Source organism: Aulonocara sp. 'chitande type north' Nkhata Bay, linkage group LG17 (genome assembly GCF_057382095.1).
Source record: "Aulonocara sp. 'chitande type north' Nkhata Bay isolate Kocher_YH1m ecotype deep benthic linkage group LG17, A_spYH_male_GT1.1, whole genome shotgun sequence".
Classification (NCBI taxonomy): domain Eukaryota; kingdom Metazoa; phylum Chordata; class Actinopteri; order Cichliformes; family Cichlidae; genus Aulonocara; species Aulonocara sp. 'chitande type north' Nkhata Bay.
This window is the reverse complement of record NC_141360.1, coordinates 17,243,766-17,256,681: the sequence shown is the minus strand read 5'-3', so window position 1 is coordinate 17,256,681 and position 12,916 is coordinate 17,243,766. Positions and strand designations below refer to the sequence as shown.

The 12,916-nt window shown below is 40.4% G+C and overlaps 2 protein-coding genes across 7 annotated transcripts in view; both read left to right on the top strand.

Annotated features, from left to right (window-relative positions):
- Positions 1-356: 356 nt before the first annotated feature.
- On the top strand, positions 357-8,214 carry dohh (deoxyhypusine hydroxylase/monooxygenase). 6 transcript variants are annotated; one of them, XM_086269589.1, is made up of 6 exons: positions 357-481; positions 1,023-1,129; positions 1,660-1,827; positions 3,875-3,951; positions 6,426-6,681; positions 6,937-8,214. In XM_086269589.1, exons 2-6 carry the CDS (start codon positions 1,024-1,026, stop codon positions 7,245-7,247), a joined length of 918 nt encoding a protein of 305 aa, XP_086125715.1. In that variant the 5' UTR covers positions 357-481; position 1,023; the 3' UTR covers positions 7,248-8,214. The 6 variants fall into 6 exon arrangements, with proteins under 6 accessions (XP_086125715.1, XP_086125716.1, XP_086125713.1 ...); XM_086269590.1 differs by having other exon boundaries at positions 403-481; positions 1,020-1,129; XM_086269587.1 differs by having other exon boundaries at positions 422-512; positions 1,020-1,129.
- Positions 8,215-9,174: 960 nt separating this feature from the next.
- Positions 9,175-12,916, top strand: part of rsph4a (radial spoke head component 4A) — a 7,334-nt gene continuing 3,592 nt past the window's right edge. The window contains exons 1-2 of the mRNA XM_086270143.1: positions 9,175-9,395; positions 11,317-11,539. Of these exons, the coding sequence (XP_086126269.1) occupies positions 9,310-9,395; positions 11,317-11,539 (309 nt within the window). The 5' untranslated portion in view covers positions 9,175-9,309. The remainder of the gene's footprint in view (positions 9,396-11,316; positions 11,540-12,916) is intronic.

Genomic DNA, 12,916 nt, shown 5'->3' with positions numbered 1-12,916 from the left:
TTTACTCTATTTTATTTAAATTCCTTGACTATCAGGTGAAATTTCCAAGGAAAATAGCCCCCAATAACCCCCTCTAGAACACTGAGGTGAATAAGTACTCGTTTTTACTTGAAGGACATAACCTCACAGTAGTAATAACCGTACAACTGTCTGTAAATTGTGCTACACTTGTATAGCATGAGCTTCTTTTTTTTACTTTATCTGTCCGACTAAAGAAAAAAGTTACACACACAACATTATTAGATTTTTTTTCTATTGCTACCTCCATTCCAAATATTGTAAAGGTGTGTGGTTTATGTTCTTAAATAGCCCTGTTTTTTTGTTTTTGGAGCGACATTTGAGTCTACACTCCATACCAGCTGGTGGCGGCAAAACACAATTTCGTAGTTTTCCAACCACCTGCAAAAATAACAAAAAAGAAGAAGGACACAACCGCTTCCTGCGACTGTCCGTGGATTGTGCTGTGGGGACCGTGACGGAGGTGTGTGAAACGCTGTACATACTGAAGCTTGGTATGTTTAGACAATGGTTACACTGAGCACCGTTGTGTGGTGGAGTTAGTGAATACCGTGTGAGGTAGTTGTGAAAGAGTTCAGCCAATGATAGGCGATGGTTTATTTGTGGAAGCCGGTGTGCTCAGCGCGTGCTCCGACTCAGGCGCGAGACACCGGAATGTAGTGAAGTGACAGCGGTGTTCACCAGGAAGGAGAGAAGCGTGAAAAAGATCAATAATACATCATATAAAGTACAGAGTTAGCTGCGGGCCGTGGACAGAAACGATATCTAAATACTATATCCTCCGCAGCTGGTTTTAATATTGGCCTGGACTCGAGGTATTTAGTCAAAATCCTCATATGTCTCGGTTATAGTCTATATAACCGTTTTGTTCTCACCTAGCAGTTTTAGATTTTTAGCATAAATAAGATAAATAAGACTTGAATATTAGTAAGACAAAAAAGCTTTCACATTGCTCTAAGTTTACAGGTCCAAGAGTCATAAGTGTGTTGCTCTCTTTCCAGCAGCATGGCTACTGTCGAGAACGTTGCATCAATAGGACAGCATCTGGTGGACCCGAGACAGGACCTGACCAAGCGGTTCAGAGCTTTATTTACCCTGAGGAACCTGGGAGGTAAAACACCAGGACCACAGAGTTTTTTATTTTCAAAAACTGGATAAATGACAAAAGCACTCAGCTAAGTAACAGTACTCAAGATTTGCAGTAGTATTTAGGACTCCAACATTGGTTTGTAGGGGTGGGACTCACCCCACACATTCAGTTTCTTCTTTTTTCTTTTTTTTCAAATGTAGTTGTGGTTGTTTCTGTCCTTTCACTATATTTTAGTAGCCCCTATGTTTTCCAACAAAACTCACATGAAAAAAGTAATCTTTAAATCCCTAAACTTTGCAATAACGTCTTGTTCTCAGACTTGCAGCCTCCAGTCTTTTCCTCGTCGTCTGGTTGGCTCAATCACAGAAAGCAGCACTGTACTGTTTGAAAGACAAGACATTCAGTTTTTTCTTTTTCTCTGAGAGATCTTTTTTAATGTAAACTGAAATCACAGCACAGCTGTTGCATATTGTTGCAATATATTTGCTGTGACTGAATGCCTGTAGTGATTTTTGGGTGAACTAATTCAGGGTGTCATCTGTGTGTGTCAGGTGCTGAAGCTATAGAATGGATCAGCAAAGCCTTCGCTGATGAATCAGCCCTGCTGAAGCATGAGTTGGCTTACTGCCTGGGACAGATGCAGGACAAACGGGCCATTCCTACTTTGACTGCTGTTCTCAAAGATAAACAGCAGGAGCCAATGGTTAGGCATGAAGCAGGTAAGCATGCTTGATGAGGTTGAGGAGTCTGTGTACTACCAACACAAGTATTTTGACAGAGTATGTTTTATGTAAGCTCTGTGCTCTGCACAGATGGTGCGTGTCCAAGTGTTCATTTGTTGCTGCACTAAGTACAGAAGTTCCCAATTAATCTGCTTTTTGTATTTACAACACACGCGCAATACAGACGCACGTGCACTGTGTAAAATACCTAGAGTAGCAGAAAAGTAGAAAATGAGCTACTCTCTTGTGTCATCAATTTTTTTTCCTAACAGTAATTTAGGTAAGGTGGTATAATTAAACAATTACCGTATTTCCCGGACTACAAAGCGCACCTGAATATTAGCCGCACAAGCTAAAATCAGGGGAAAATCCTGTTTTGTACATACATTAGCCGCACCTGACCAAAAGCCGCAGGTGTTTCAATATTGACTTATCATATGTAAGAGAATATGCACAAAGCGAATTGTCAGGAAAGAGATGGCTGTTTGGAGACACACCCCTTTTATTAATATTTTGAAAAACAAGTTATGGGTACATATTTGCACATGTGCTGTGCTTCATAAATGAGTAACAAATGTAGTACATAACAGTAACCTACAGCACACCAGAAAAATAGATTCAGACTACCTTTTAGGCTCAGGTGCAGTGACACGGCTTTAACAAGAAGAAAAGTCAGTCATTCACCACCATCTTCCTGCGCACTAAAACCACCAAAGTCCTCTTCTCCAGTGTCGGATACAAACAGGCTCAGGATGGCTTCGTCATCCACTCTCCGCTTCTCTCCTTCGTTGTCACTTTCAAAACCAAAGATAATCCTCATTGTCAGTGTCAGAGTCGAACACCCTCTGAAGGGCCGTGGCGGTGTCCTCCTCTTCATCATGCAGCAGTCCAGCCCTTCGAAATCCGTTGGTGATCGTGGATGTTTGCACACTTTTCCACGCTGTCAGAATCCACCGGTAGAGTTGAGCACAACTTGCTTTTCGCAAGTTTATCGCCGCTCGTCATCCACGACTCCCGCTGAACGCGTAGCGCTACTTTGAAGTTTGTTTTTCGCGCTACTTGTACGGCACTATGTTGCCTGGCGGATGGACATGTGACCAACATACCAGTCTTGAACCCCGATCCTTCCGCCTGGCAACGTAGTGCCGTACAACAGCGGAACAAACAAAACAAATCGTCTTATGATATCACAAAAATCATGGACAATCTATAGAAAAGCCGCACCTGACTAAAAGCCGCAGGGTTCAAAGCTTGTGCAAAAAGTAGCGGCTTATAGCCCGACAATTACGGTAAATAATATAATTTAGTTGCTCCTTCACAAATCTTATCTTTGCTAAGTACTTTGTGACAAAAAGCAGTATAATCGTATAATCAGCTGCTTGTCAATTGAGTCTGAAGCTTTGCCATTTTGGGCTGGTTACAACGTTGTTGTTTTTTTTGTGCTGCAGCCTTGTGGAGATGGAGTAATGACATGTAGACCAGTTTCATGTACTGCAGGTTCTGGTTTGAGAGATGCAATCCTCTCCCTAGCTTGCTCTGGTCTCTAGAGCACCACAAGGACCATTTATGCAGACAGTGGAGCTGGAATTCCATCCACTGCAGTACACAATCATGGCATCTGAATGATATCAAGGACTGCCAAAACAATAAATACTAAAATGAGTAGCCAAATATACTGCCCCCACATTAAAATGCTTTAGTGGTCTTTGTAAGGAGCACTAGGTGCCTTGCGAAAAGGCCACACTTTGACAGAATTGTCCCTAAAGAAGGTCATGTTGAACTGAAAGAAACTGAGAATGTGCATTTGGCATGAGGGACTGTTAGTGAGCTAATATTTAACCACTCTCTTTCTGCTAAACATAAGTTTGTGTAGAAAAGTATAAGTTTACATACATGTGTATGCAAACTCACAATACTTTCCTGGCGTAAGCATGATGGATGCTTTTCAGAAAATATTTTGAGACTTGCAGGATGCAAAAACAAATGAAAGCTGGAAACAGCGGTGCAGTTTTGAAGTCTGACTGCTATCTCTGTGTACTTGTAGGGGAAGCTCTGGGGGCAATTGGTGATTCTGTGGTTTTGAACCTACTGAAAGAGTACAGTCAGGATCCTGTCATTGAGGTAAGAGCATATCACAAAACTTGCCTGCAACTTTCAACTTGATTTCCATTTTACCTGCTACAGAACAGACCTACAATTTAGGCTTGGACTAATTTAACAGGATATTAATTAATTTTGAAAGTAACTGAAAAACTTGATTGACTGTTGTATTTGAATTGACTGGTTGTTGTCATGCCTTTATTGTCACATCACCTCCTAACGGCCATCTTTCAGGCTGCTCTTGATGTTTCCTGCTGCCTTTTAAAGTTTTTTCCTAAAACCTTTTACTAAGTGTATTAAATCTTTGGTGGTACAGAAACTATGCCCTCTACTTTGACATCTTCAACTCTATAGTGTCACCACTGCATTCCAATCCATCCCTGAAGTGTGGTTTTCCTTGCTAGCCTTTTTAAAATATTATCATTATTATTATTATTTATTTTTTTAGCCTGTTTATTAACTGCTTGCTGCTCTGACATTGTCTGCTGGTATACTCAGTGTTACAAGATGATATCCAAGACTCCGTCTTGTAAGTTGGGGATCAGCGCTTGTCTTGTTGGGTACTGCTGCTGCCACTGCCACCTCTATTTCTGCTGCTGTTACTGCTCCTACTGCTGCATCTGATTGATGACATGCTACTGTGCCCCCTAACTGCTCACCATCTGCCACCACCTTGAGCGTCCTTTTAATTCTGGTGCTTGTTGTTGATCGCTCTATGGTCTGACACATGGCGGTGCCCACATGAAGGACATTAAGACCACAAAGTCTCTGCAATAGTTGTCTGACTTGGCACTAATGACTTAATATATTGTCAGAGAACCTCAAGCAAGGCTTTATACACCTCGTGGGCAGCCACTGGAAAGCAATCTGTCACCTCTGACTTGCTGTCATACCCCCTTTTATTTAGTAATGTAAAGTTCAGCTGTTTAGAGTTCAATGGCACATCTGGTTTAAGAGCTAATGCATTAATAAAGACATTCCCTTTGTGTACTACAACCTGTCATTCCTCAACTGCTTTGAACTTTTTCAAGCGAAATTGCCTTCACCGAAACCACTGGGATTCACACAATCTGTCCACAGGCATTGAACTAACCCTTCACTCTTGTGGTCTTTACAGCATAAATCCTGTTCACTCCCACTCTATTACAGAGACAGCTGTTTTCGTACCATTGCTACTAGGCAACATTTACAACAATACCAGTGTGATACCCATGTCTGTTTACCCATTTTCAAGGTCAACCACCCCCACTTTACCATTTCCTCAGATTGTAAGACACAGATGGGAACAATCCCATCGATCATCTTTGCACATGCAAGCTTACTAAAATTATTGCTCTCTGCTTCAATTATTGCCAGTTTTTCCAGTAGAACTTTATCTAATTAATCATATATACTTAACAATATTGTCACCTGTATCAATCATTTCCTGTATCGGTGAAACTTTCCTTAAAATGTGGGACTGTGGAACTTTGTCCACCCAATACTTAAATTCCCAGAGGTGCTCAAGCCGTGTTGGAGTTATAGCAGTAGTTTACAAGGGTAACTAAAACTGTGTTCCATTTACTCCTGGTTTATTTCACTCCTTCAAATTGCTAACATTCAACATTCAGTGTGAATTTTCTGGTCTACTGGTTTTTACTCTTGGTGTATCTATAAACTCCCTGCAGCTGTCTTATCAATTCAATTCAAAACCCCAGCAATCATATCACCTCCTATGAGAAAGCGCTTTGGCAACAGTGGGAAGGAAAAACTTTCTTGTGGTGGCCGCAGCACAATGTGCCAGGTTTTGTCACAACGAAAGTCAGTGTGAGACATGGTGAGCATAATGGCCACATTAAGGCACAACCCCCACTAGGGTTTAAATACCTGGGACTCTCCACCATTTGATTTGGTGAGTTCTAAGTGAGTGGTAACAAAATCTTGCTAATTTTCAGAGGGTATACATACCATGTTACGGTCATAAAAACTGAATGTGAGCAGAGCAGCAGTTTGAAATTGACTGGTTAAAATACAGTCATAATGGTCCTCATATACTCATCATCTCATGTTGTTTCTTTGTTTGTCAGAAACATTAAATATGTAAGTCAGAGGAACTTTAAGAGACGCTAAGCAGAGACAAAGTAAATATGACTTCAACTTTTGGAAGAATTCAAGTCTGATATGTCATTTAGCATGCTTCATACAACTGTGCTTTATTTAGCACAGTCACACACTTGACAGTTAACTCACACCTATGATCTCATAGGCCTGGACTGAACCACTGACTTTCCCAGTATATAATCTCATTTGCCTCAGTATTTCAGTGTTTTAACTTCATAATTGGACATATTTTTATTTATAAACAAATGCCATTTATTATTTTTTGAGGTTTACATTTGGTGATAATTTCAGTTACTCTTGATACTTGAAACCACAACTAAAATTGCAGCTTGCACTCTCAATTATTAACACTCGGTTGATACAGAAAATGACATAAAAGTTGACAATCTATACAGGTTGCAGAGACATGTCAACTGGCTGTTCGACGGCTAGAATGGCTTCAGAGTGGAGGAGAGAAAACGTTGCAGGACGGACACGCAGATAAAAACCCCTACTGCTCTGTAGACCCAGCCCCTCCAGCAGCAAGGAAGAGCGTGCCAGAGCTGCGCTCCGCACTGCTGGATGAAAGCCTGCCACTCTTTGACCGCTACCGTGCCATGTTTGCCCTGCGTAACCTTGGCACTGAGGAGGCTGTGTTGGCACTAGGAGACGGTAAGGTCCAACTTTATGGTAAACAATTATGTGAACATTTATTTCACTCAGCAGTCATCGTTAATCTGATAATACTACATGCAAACTATGGTTCTAGAACACTCAAGGAACTTGAAGATGTCGTTACTGAGCACCTAATAAAATATATGCATATATGAAAGTCAGTAACTGTAAATCCTTGTGAAGTATAAAAATAAGTATGTAGAACTACGCAGATGGAAATTAATATGTGCATCCGATTCTGTTTGCCTCCAGGCCTGCAATGCTCCAGTGCTCTGTTCCGTCATGAGATTGGCTATGTTCTGGGGCAGATGCAGCATCCAGCAGCAGTCCCAGCCCTCCGTGCAGCTTTGGAGCGTTCCAACGAGAACCCCATGGTCCGGCACGAGGCAGCGGAGGCTCTAGGCTCAATTGGCAAAGACGAGTGTCTGGCCGTGCTGCAGCGTTACCGTGAAGACCAAGAGCGTGTTGTCAAGGAGAGCTGTGAGGTTGCACTTGACATGCTGGAGTATGAAAACAGTGGACAGTTCCAGTATGCAGATGGATTGGTCAGGTTACAGGGTTAATTTTTAATTATTTAGGTCAGTACTGAGGTCACCTTGTGTTTAAAGGTAATTAAACACAATTTGTTGCTAACAGTAATATTTTCTTTACTTCAATATAGCTAAGTTGAAAACCAAATATATTTAAAAAAACAAAGGGTGGAACATGGATAATATAGGGTCATCCACCCTAATAGCCTGTGCCTTTGACCAGCTGCTGCTCTTGCCCCATCATTCAGCTGCTCCTTCAAATCATCCCCAAGTACAAATATGGAGGAGAAGCTGCCCAGCCAACAGCAACATTGGGAGACGTGCACAGAAGCAATGGAGTGAGTAAAGAAGGACTGCTATAACAACCAGCCAGCCTCTGTTGTATGGCACCAGAAACAGACTGGTGATCAGGAGATGAATGAGTGTGGTTTGTTGGGTCCTAAATTTTAAAGCCAAAGTAATCAACTCTATCCAGCTTGCATATTGAGTTTTTTTTATGTCCAACTAAAAATCAGCCCACTCAAAAAGATCATCTGGAAAAGAGCAGAGTTTGTTTATTGAATGGAGTCATATAAACGATAAAACAGACTGTCACAACCAACAGAACAGCAGGACAACACAAAGCAGTGCAACCCCAGGCTATAGAGCCTTCCACATATTCACGTGCAAAAGACAAAACAACACAGAAGAGAAGGCAAAACAAGAAAATGGGGCAGAAAAGCGTGGCAAAGAGAGAGCGAACCCTCCGGACCCTCTATTTTATTGAGTAAGGACCCTCTGCTCAATCTGAATTCATCCTGCATTGTGCTTCTACAGTTTGATGCAAACTTCTCATTTTAAACTGTCTGCTACAAGCATTCGTGGTGTGACGTAGACCTTGATTTGTCGTGCTTCTCTTGGTACTTTGCTCCTAAATTACCATGGAGCACAGCTTGCAGTTTAAATGTAAATTTTTTTGTTATTTACAGTCAACTGTATAAAATTAAAATGATCTTACATACTAATGTCTCTCCTGAGTTTCACGAAGACCTTCTTCCCTCAAGTCCTACAACTCAAATTCTCATAACTGCTTGTGGTTTTGCACATCAGATAATTAAAGCTTTATTTGTAAGCATCAGTAAGTAAGCAATAAAGTACAGACTTCATGCCAAATAAAGAATCCTTATTATCACGCCTGTCAGCGTAGTCCAGAGTAGGTCTATTAAGACATGGATGAGTGAGTTTGGTGTGTAAGAACTTCACCTGCACAGAGTCCCGATTTCAACCCAATCGAACATCCCTGGGATGAATAAGAGCAGAGACTGCAAGGCAGGCATTTCTCACAAAGCCCTTTGGTGCTGCAGGTGAACACTATCCAGGTACAAAAGGACAAATGTGAGTTGTTGGCAACTTGTACCACTGTTGCTGAATTTTGGAAAGTGATTTATGTCTAGGTGTAGATTTGTGTTGATGTTTAATTAATGGAAATTCCCTGCATCCTTAAAACTACAGAATCCAATTTGTCCAAATTGTCGAGATTTAAAGTGGATTATATAGACTAGGTGTATTAGAATAGACCACATACTTGCAGTAAAACAGCCATTTAGGCTTTAAAAAATAAAAATACAACTCAAAATATTTTATACATAAAATAGATAATATAATGTATCTATAAAATGTTTATATAATGTTTTATATTCAGTCGGGCACATTTGTTTTTGATTGTTAGTTAAATATTTTAAAATGTACGTATTGATCTTTCAGTGGTTTTTAAAAAAATTCTTTTTAATAATTCTTATTAATTAAACAATAATAACAAGAAGTATGATGTCTTGTATTCATTATGACGGTATAGTTTTAATTTTCCAAACACATCCTGGTATCGGATAGCAAAGGCAAGCAGTGGTGTCGCACATCACTAACCGCCAGGGTGCATCCGCGAGCCTAGCAACCAGAGCCCTCTGTTAGCGAGCGCCACCGTTACAGTAACTATAGCAACCCTTGGAGTCTGTATACGGCGGTACATTGAGAAAGCGGTAAGACGAAATTTTGGAAGTCTTTTCCACGCTTGTATAAACCGTTACTCTGTCCATACCTCAGACGTAGTTGACGAACGATGGACGGAAAAGAGGAGAGAGTGCAGTCAGCTGCCGCGTTCAAGTCTTATATGTTGAAAAACAGCACAAAGAGCAACCTGAACCTGTAAGTTACCTTTTTATAGTACTAGTTAGTATCTGATGCTCTCATGACCTACTTGTCTGTTTGTTAATTTATTTCAATCATGTAAACAATGTGCACAAGTTCATTTAGAAAAGAAAAAAAAGCTATACAAAATAAAGCCAATACATTTCAACATTGCTTCACCGGTTCTGATTCAGTTACATATCGAAAGCAGTGGGAAGAAGTGCACACTTATTTAATCCCACCCATTCGCAATACGTTATCGGTCAATATTTAATCAGCTTCCTTGCTGATGTAATCTAAGTTATAATAATGAACACATTTATAATATAATATGATATTTACACCAAATCGTATCATTATGTTTTGTGATTCCATAGCTTTGCCTCCACACTACAAGACCAGTACCTCCATTTTTGAAAAGTTAGCTGTACAATGCAATAAGCATGAATAAACTTTCCTAAACAGAGACATTCACTGAATTTCAACATTCTCCCTTTCTTTATAACTCCTTTGCTTAATTCGATGTTATTTGATCTGTGATCCAAATGTAACTATTAACATATATGCAAAAATGTTTGAAACATGTTAAAGCTGTATTGGCACCAGGGCATTATCGGGCTATGGATAAGATTTTGTAATGATATCCATAGCTGTATAACCCCTAGATCTAGTTCATTCTGATTTCACTGAGTTTCGTTTCCTTCCGTGTCCTGTTTGACTTGGTCTCTGTGGATCCTCCCCAGCAATCCCCTATGTGTAGCATGTTATGTCTGGTTGCGAATGTCAAGTTTTTGTCTCTGTCTTGTCTCCATGTCTCTCTCCCTCTTTCCCTGTCATTCTCTCTCTTGCTCTCTCTCTGTCTTCACTTTCTTTGTGTTTGTCTTCCTAGTCTTGTCTCTGTGTCGCCTCCCTGCATTCCCTTTATTTAGTCAGTCTTGTCTCTGTTTGTTTCCCTTGTCTTCCTGTGTCTGGCCTCTGTCTGTTTGCAGTTTTATTTTGATAGTCTCTAGTGTTATGTGTATCATGTTCAGTGTCGCTTTCCTTGTCTCTACAGCAAAGAACATTACTAATAAATACTGGTTATAAAGAACCTTAAGCACACTTTTATCATTTGATTTGTAATGCCATTATACAATAACGTTCTGCATTCTTCAGTTTCTCCTCCCCTTTCATAAAGGATGGTCCAGTATGCTATGCAGAGGATGCAAGCATTAAAGCACTGAAGCTTAGTATTTGAAGAATACTATTATGTCCTCCATGCAGATACTTCCATATCACGTCTGTTAGTTAGGAACCTTCCTAAGCAAAATTGGCTATTTGAACGCATATTGGGTTTCTGTATGTGTGTGTGTTAGTTCATGTATTATTTCTTTATTTCCTGTCTCGTTAATTCCGAGTTGTTTGCAGCTATCTTTCCTGATGTTTACCACCTCCCTAATTACTTACTGTGTGTATATATTGTCTCAGTTTTCCGTCATCTGATGATCTCTGATGATCCCTCGGGATAAAACCCCCATAGATGGTGGTCTGATTAGTAGATGTACGCTCACGGCATCCTGAGCCACAACCACTGGAACTGGTGTCTGTGACTTATTTAGTGACACAAGAGCTTCTTTTTCACTCTAATTAAATTCTGGCTAAATTTTTGCATGTTAACTAGTATTGTGCTGCCCATGTGAGTTGCCAGGGGAAATGCACCTTTAGAGGTGAGAACTTCAAAACTGTTGCAAGACCAAATTTTGCAGCATTTAAAGATGCAGTAAAAAGAAAAGGCAGTTTAGATGAAATAATACAGCAATACAACAGAATAGTCTCATGAAAAACCTTTGACAAAATGTCTTGTGGAACCATATGGTATCTGTGTATTAATATGTGTGCTAATATGTACAACTAAGATTTATAGGTTGATATGTACCAAACTGTGTAACTGATGTTCTAGTTATGACCACCTCACTCGCTTGCTGACGAAGTTGATGGATGAGCAGCCACAAAATCCAGTGGATGTGATAGAGGATATAAGCAGTGATGTAAAACGGGGTTTGTTAGAAGAGATGCAGAGCACTCTGCAAGATCTTCCAGAGACTACAGCTGATGTGGAGCTGGCTAAGCAACAGCGCCTGCTCTTTACTCGGCCAAAAGATGTGGATCACGAGGAGGAACTGGTATTGACCACACACACCTACACTGTTTGTTCTACAACTTTTATATACAGCAATCTGTCCCTTTGTTAAATGCTAAGGTGATGGATATGAGGTTAGGTTGTGGATCCGTTCAATTCAGTTTTATTTATAGTGTCAAATCACAACAACAGTTGCCTCAAGGCATTTTATATTGTAAGGTAGATCCTACACCAATTCAGAGAAAAAAGAGAAAACCCCAACAATCATATGACCTCCTATGAGTAAGTGCCTTGGCGACAGTGAGAAGAAAAATCTCAGTTTTAACAGGAAGAAACCTTGAGCAGAAACAGGCTCAGGAAGGGATGGCCATCTGTCATGACTGGTTTTGGATGAGGTGAGGAAGACGGAATCAAAGACATGCGGTGGAACAGAGCCAGAGATTATTAATAACTAATAATTCACTGCGATTGAACTTCACCAGGGAAGTGTGTTTGCCTTGCTCCGTTTCAGGTTTTTTCCTCACCATCAGAAGTTCTTGGTACAGGTTGGACTGTAGAAATAACTGTCAATAACTGTCACTTTTCATCAGCTTTAAGATGTGGTGCTATCCTATGCTTCTTCATAGCTGTGATGTCCCGGGTCATTCAGGTTTTGACTGGTGCATTTGTAGCTGTGGGAGTCCAGGTTGATAGAGCTGGGCACTCCATCTGCCCAGATGTCCTGCGGCCTCTGTGCAACTTCCTGTTGAGGCCTCTTCTTTAACCCCTGTACAACCAGCCAGCGCCTGAGCTTTTCTGGGCTAAACTCAAATTCTAGAAACTTGTCCTGCTGGATCTTTTAAGGCCTCCTCTAGGGAGAAGCCCCACTTCACCCTTTCTTACTGAGCTCCTTACTAGCCTCCAAATCCCAGAAAGTAGAGTCATCACTGGTCTAGGGGTTGGATGGTTCTGGTGATGTCAAATGGGTGATACTCCAAGTACTAGTCAGTGTATGACAGAAGACAGAGGAAAGAAGAGAACGAGGCATTAGTTTGTCATATTTTTAGAGACAACAGTGACATGCTGACCATTAGAGATTGTTAATGAAAATATTAATATTGAGCTACATCGTTTTCTGCAGTAAATCCTCAGGTTGTATGAAGGTGAGAAAAAAATACATAGCCTCTTCTCTCTATAGCGGCAATATCCTTCCAACCCTGCAATGCATAAAGTTCATTATATGTAGTTATAACTTTTTAATTGACATTTTGCAATACATGAGAATTTGCTTCATTAGGTGATTGATTTTATACACCTCTGTCAATGGGATTGAAGAATGTGGATTTTAACTTATATGCTGTTTTTGTGTACAGATTTCCAGCTCTTATGGTGAAAATGAGGATTTATTGCCATTACACCTAAAAATTAATCAGTAAAGTGT

Coding starts and splice junctions, on each gene's coding strand:
- dohh (XM_086269589.1), top strand. CDS start 1,024: ATGGCTACTGTCGAGAACGTTGCATCAATAGGACAGCATCTGGTGGAC. Junction 1,828..3,874: donor AATGGTTAGGCATGAAGCAG/GTAAGCATGCTT, acceptor GTGTACTTGTAG/GGGAAGCTCTGGGGGCAATT. Junction 3,952..6,425: donor GTCAGGATCCTGTCATTGAG/GTAAGAGCATAT, acceptor CAATCTATACAG/GTTGCAGAGACATGTCAACT.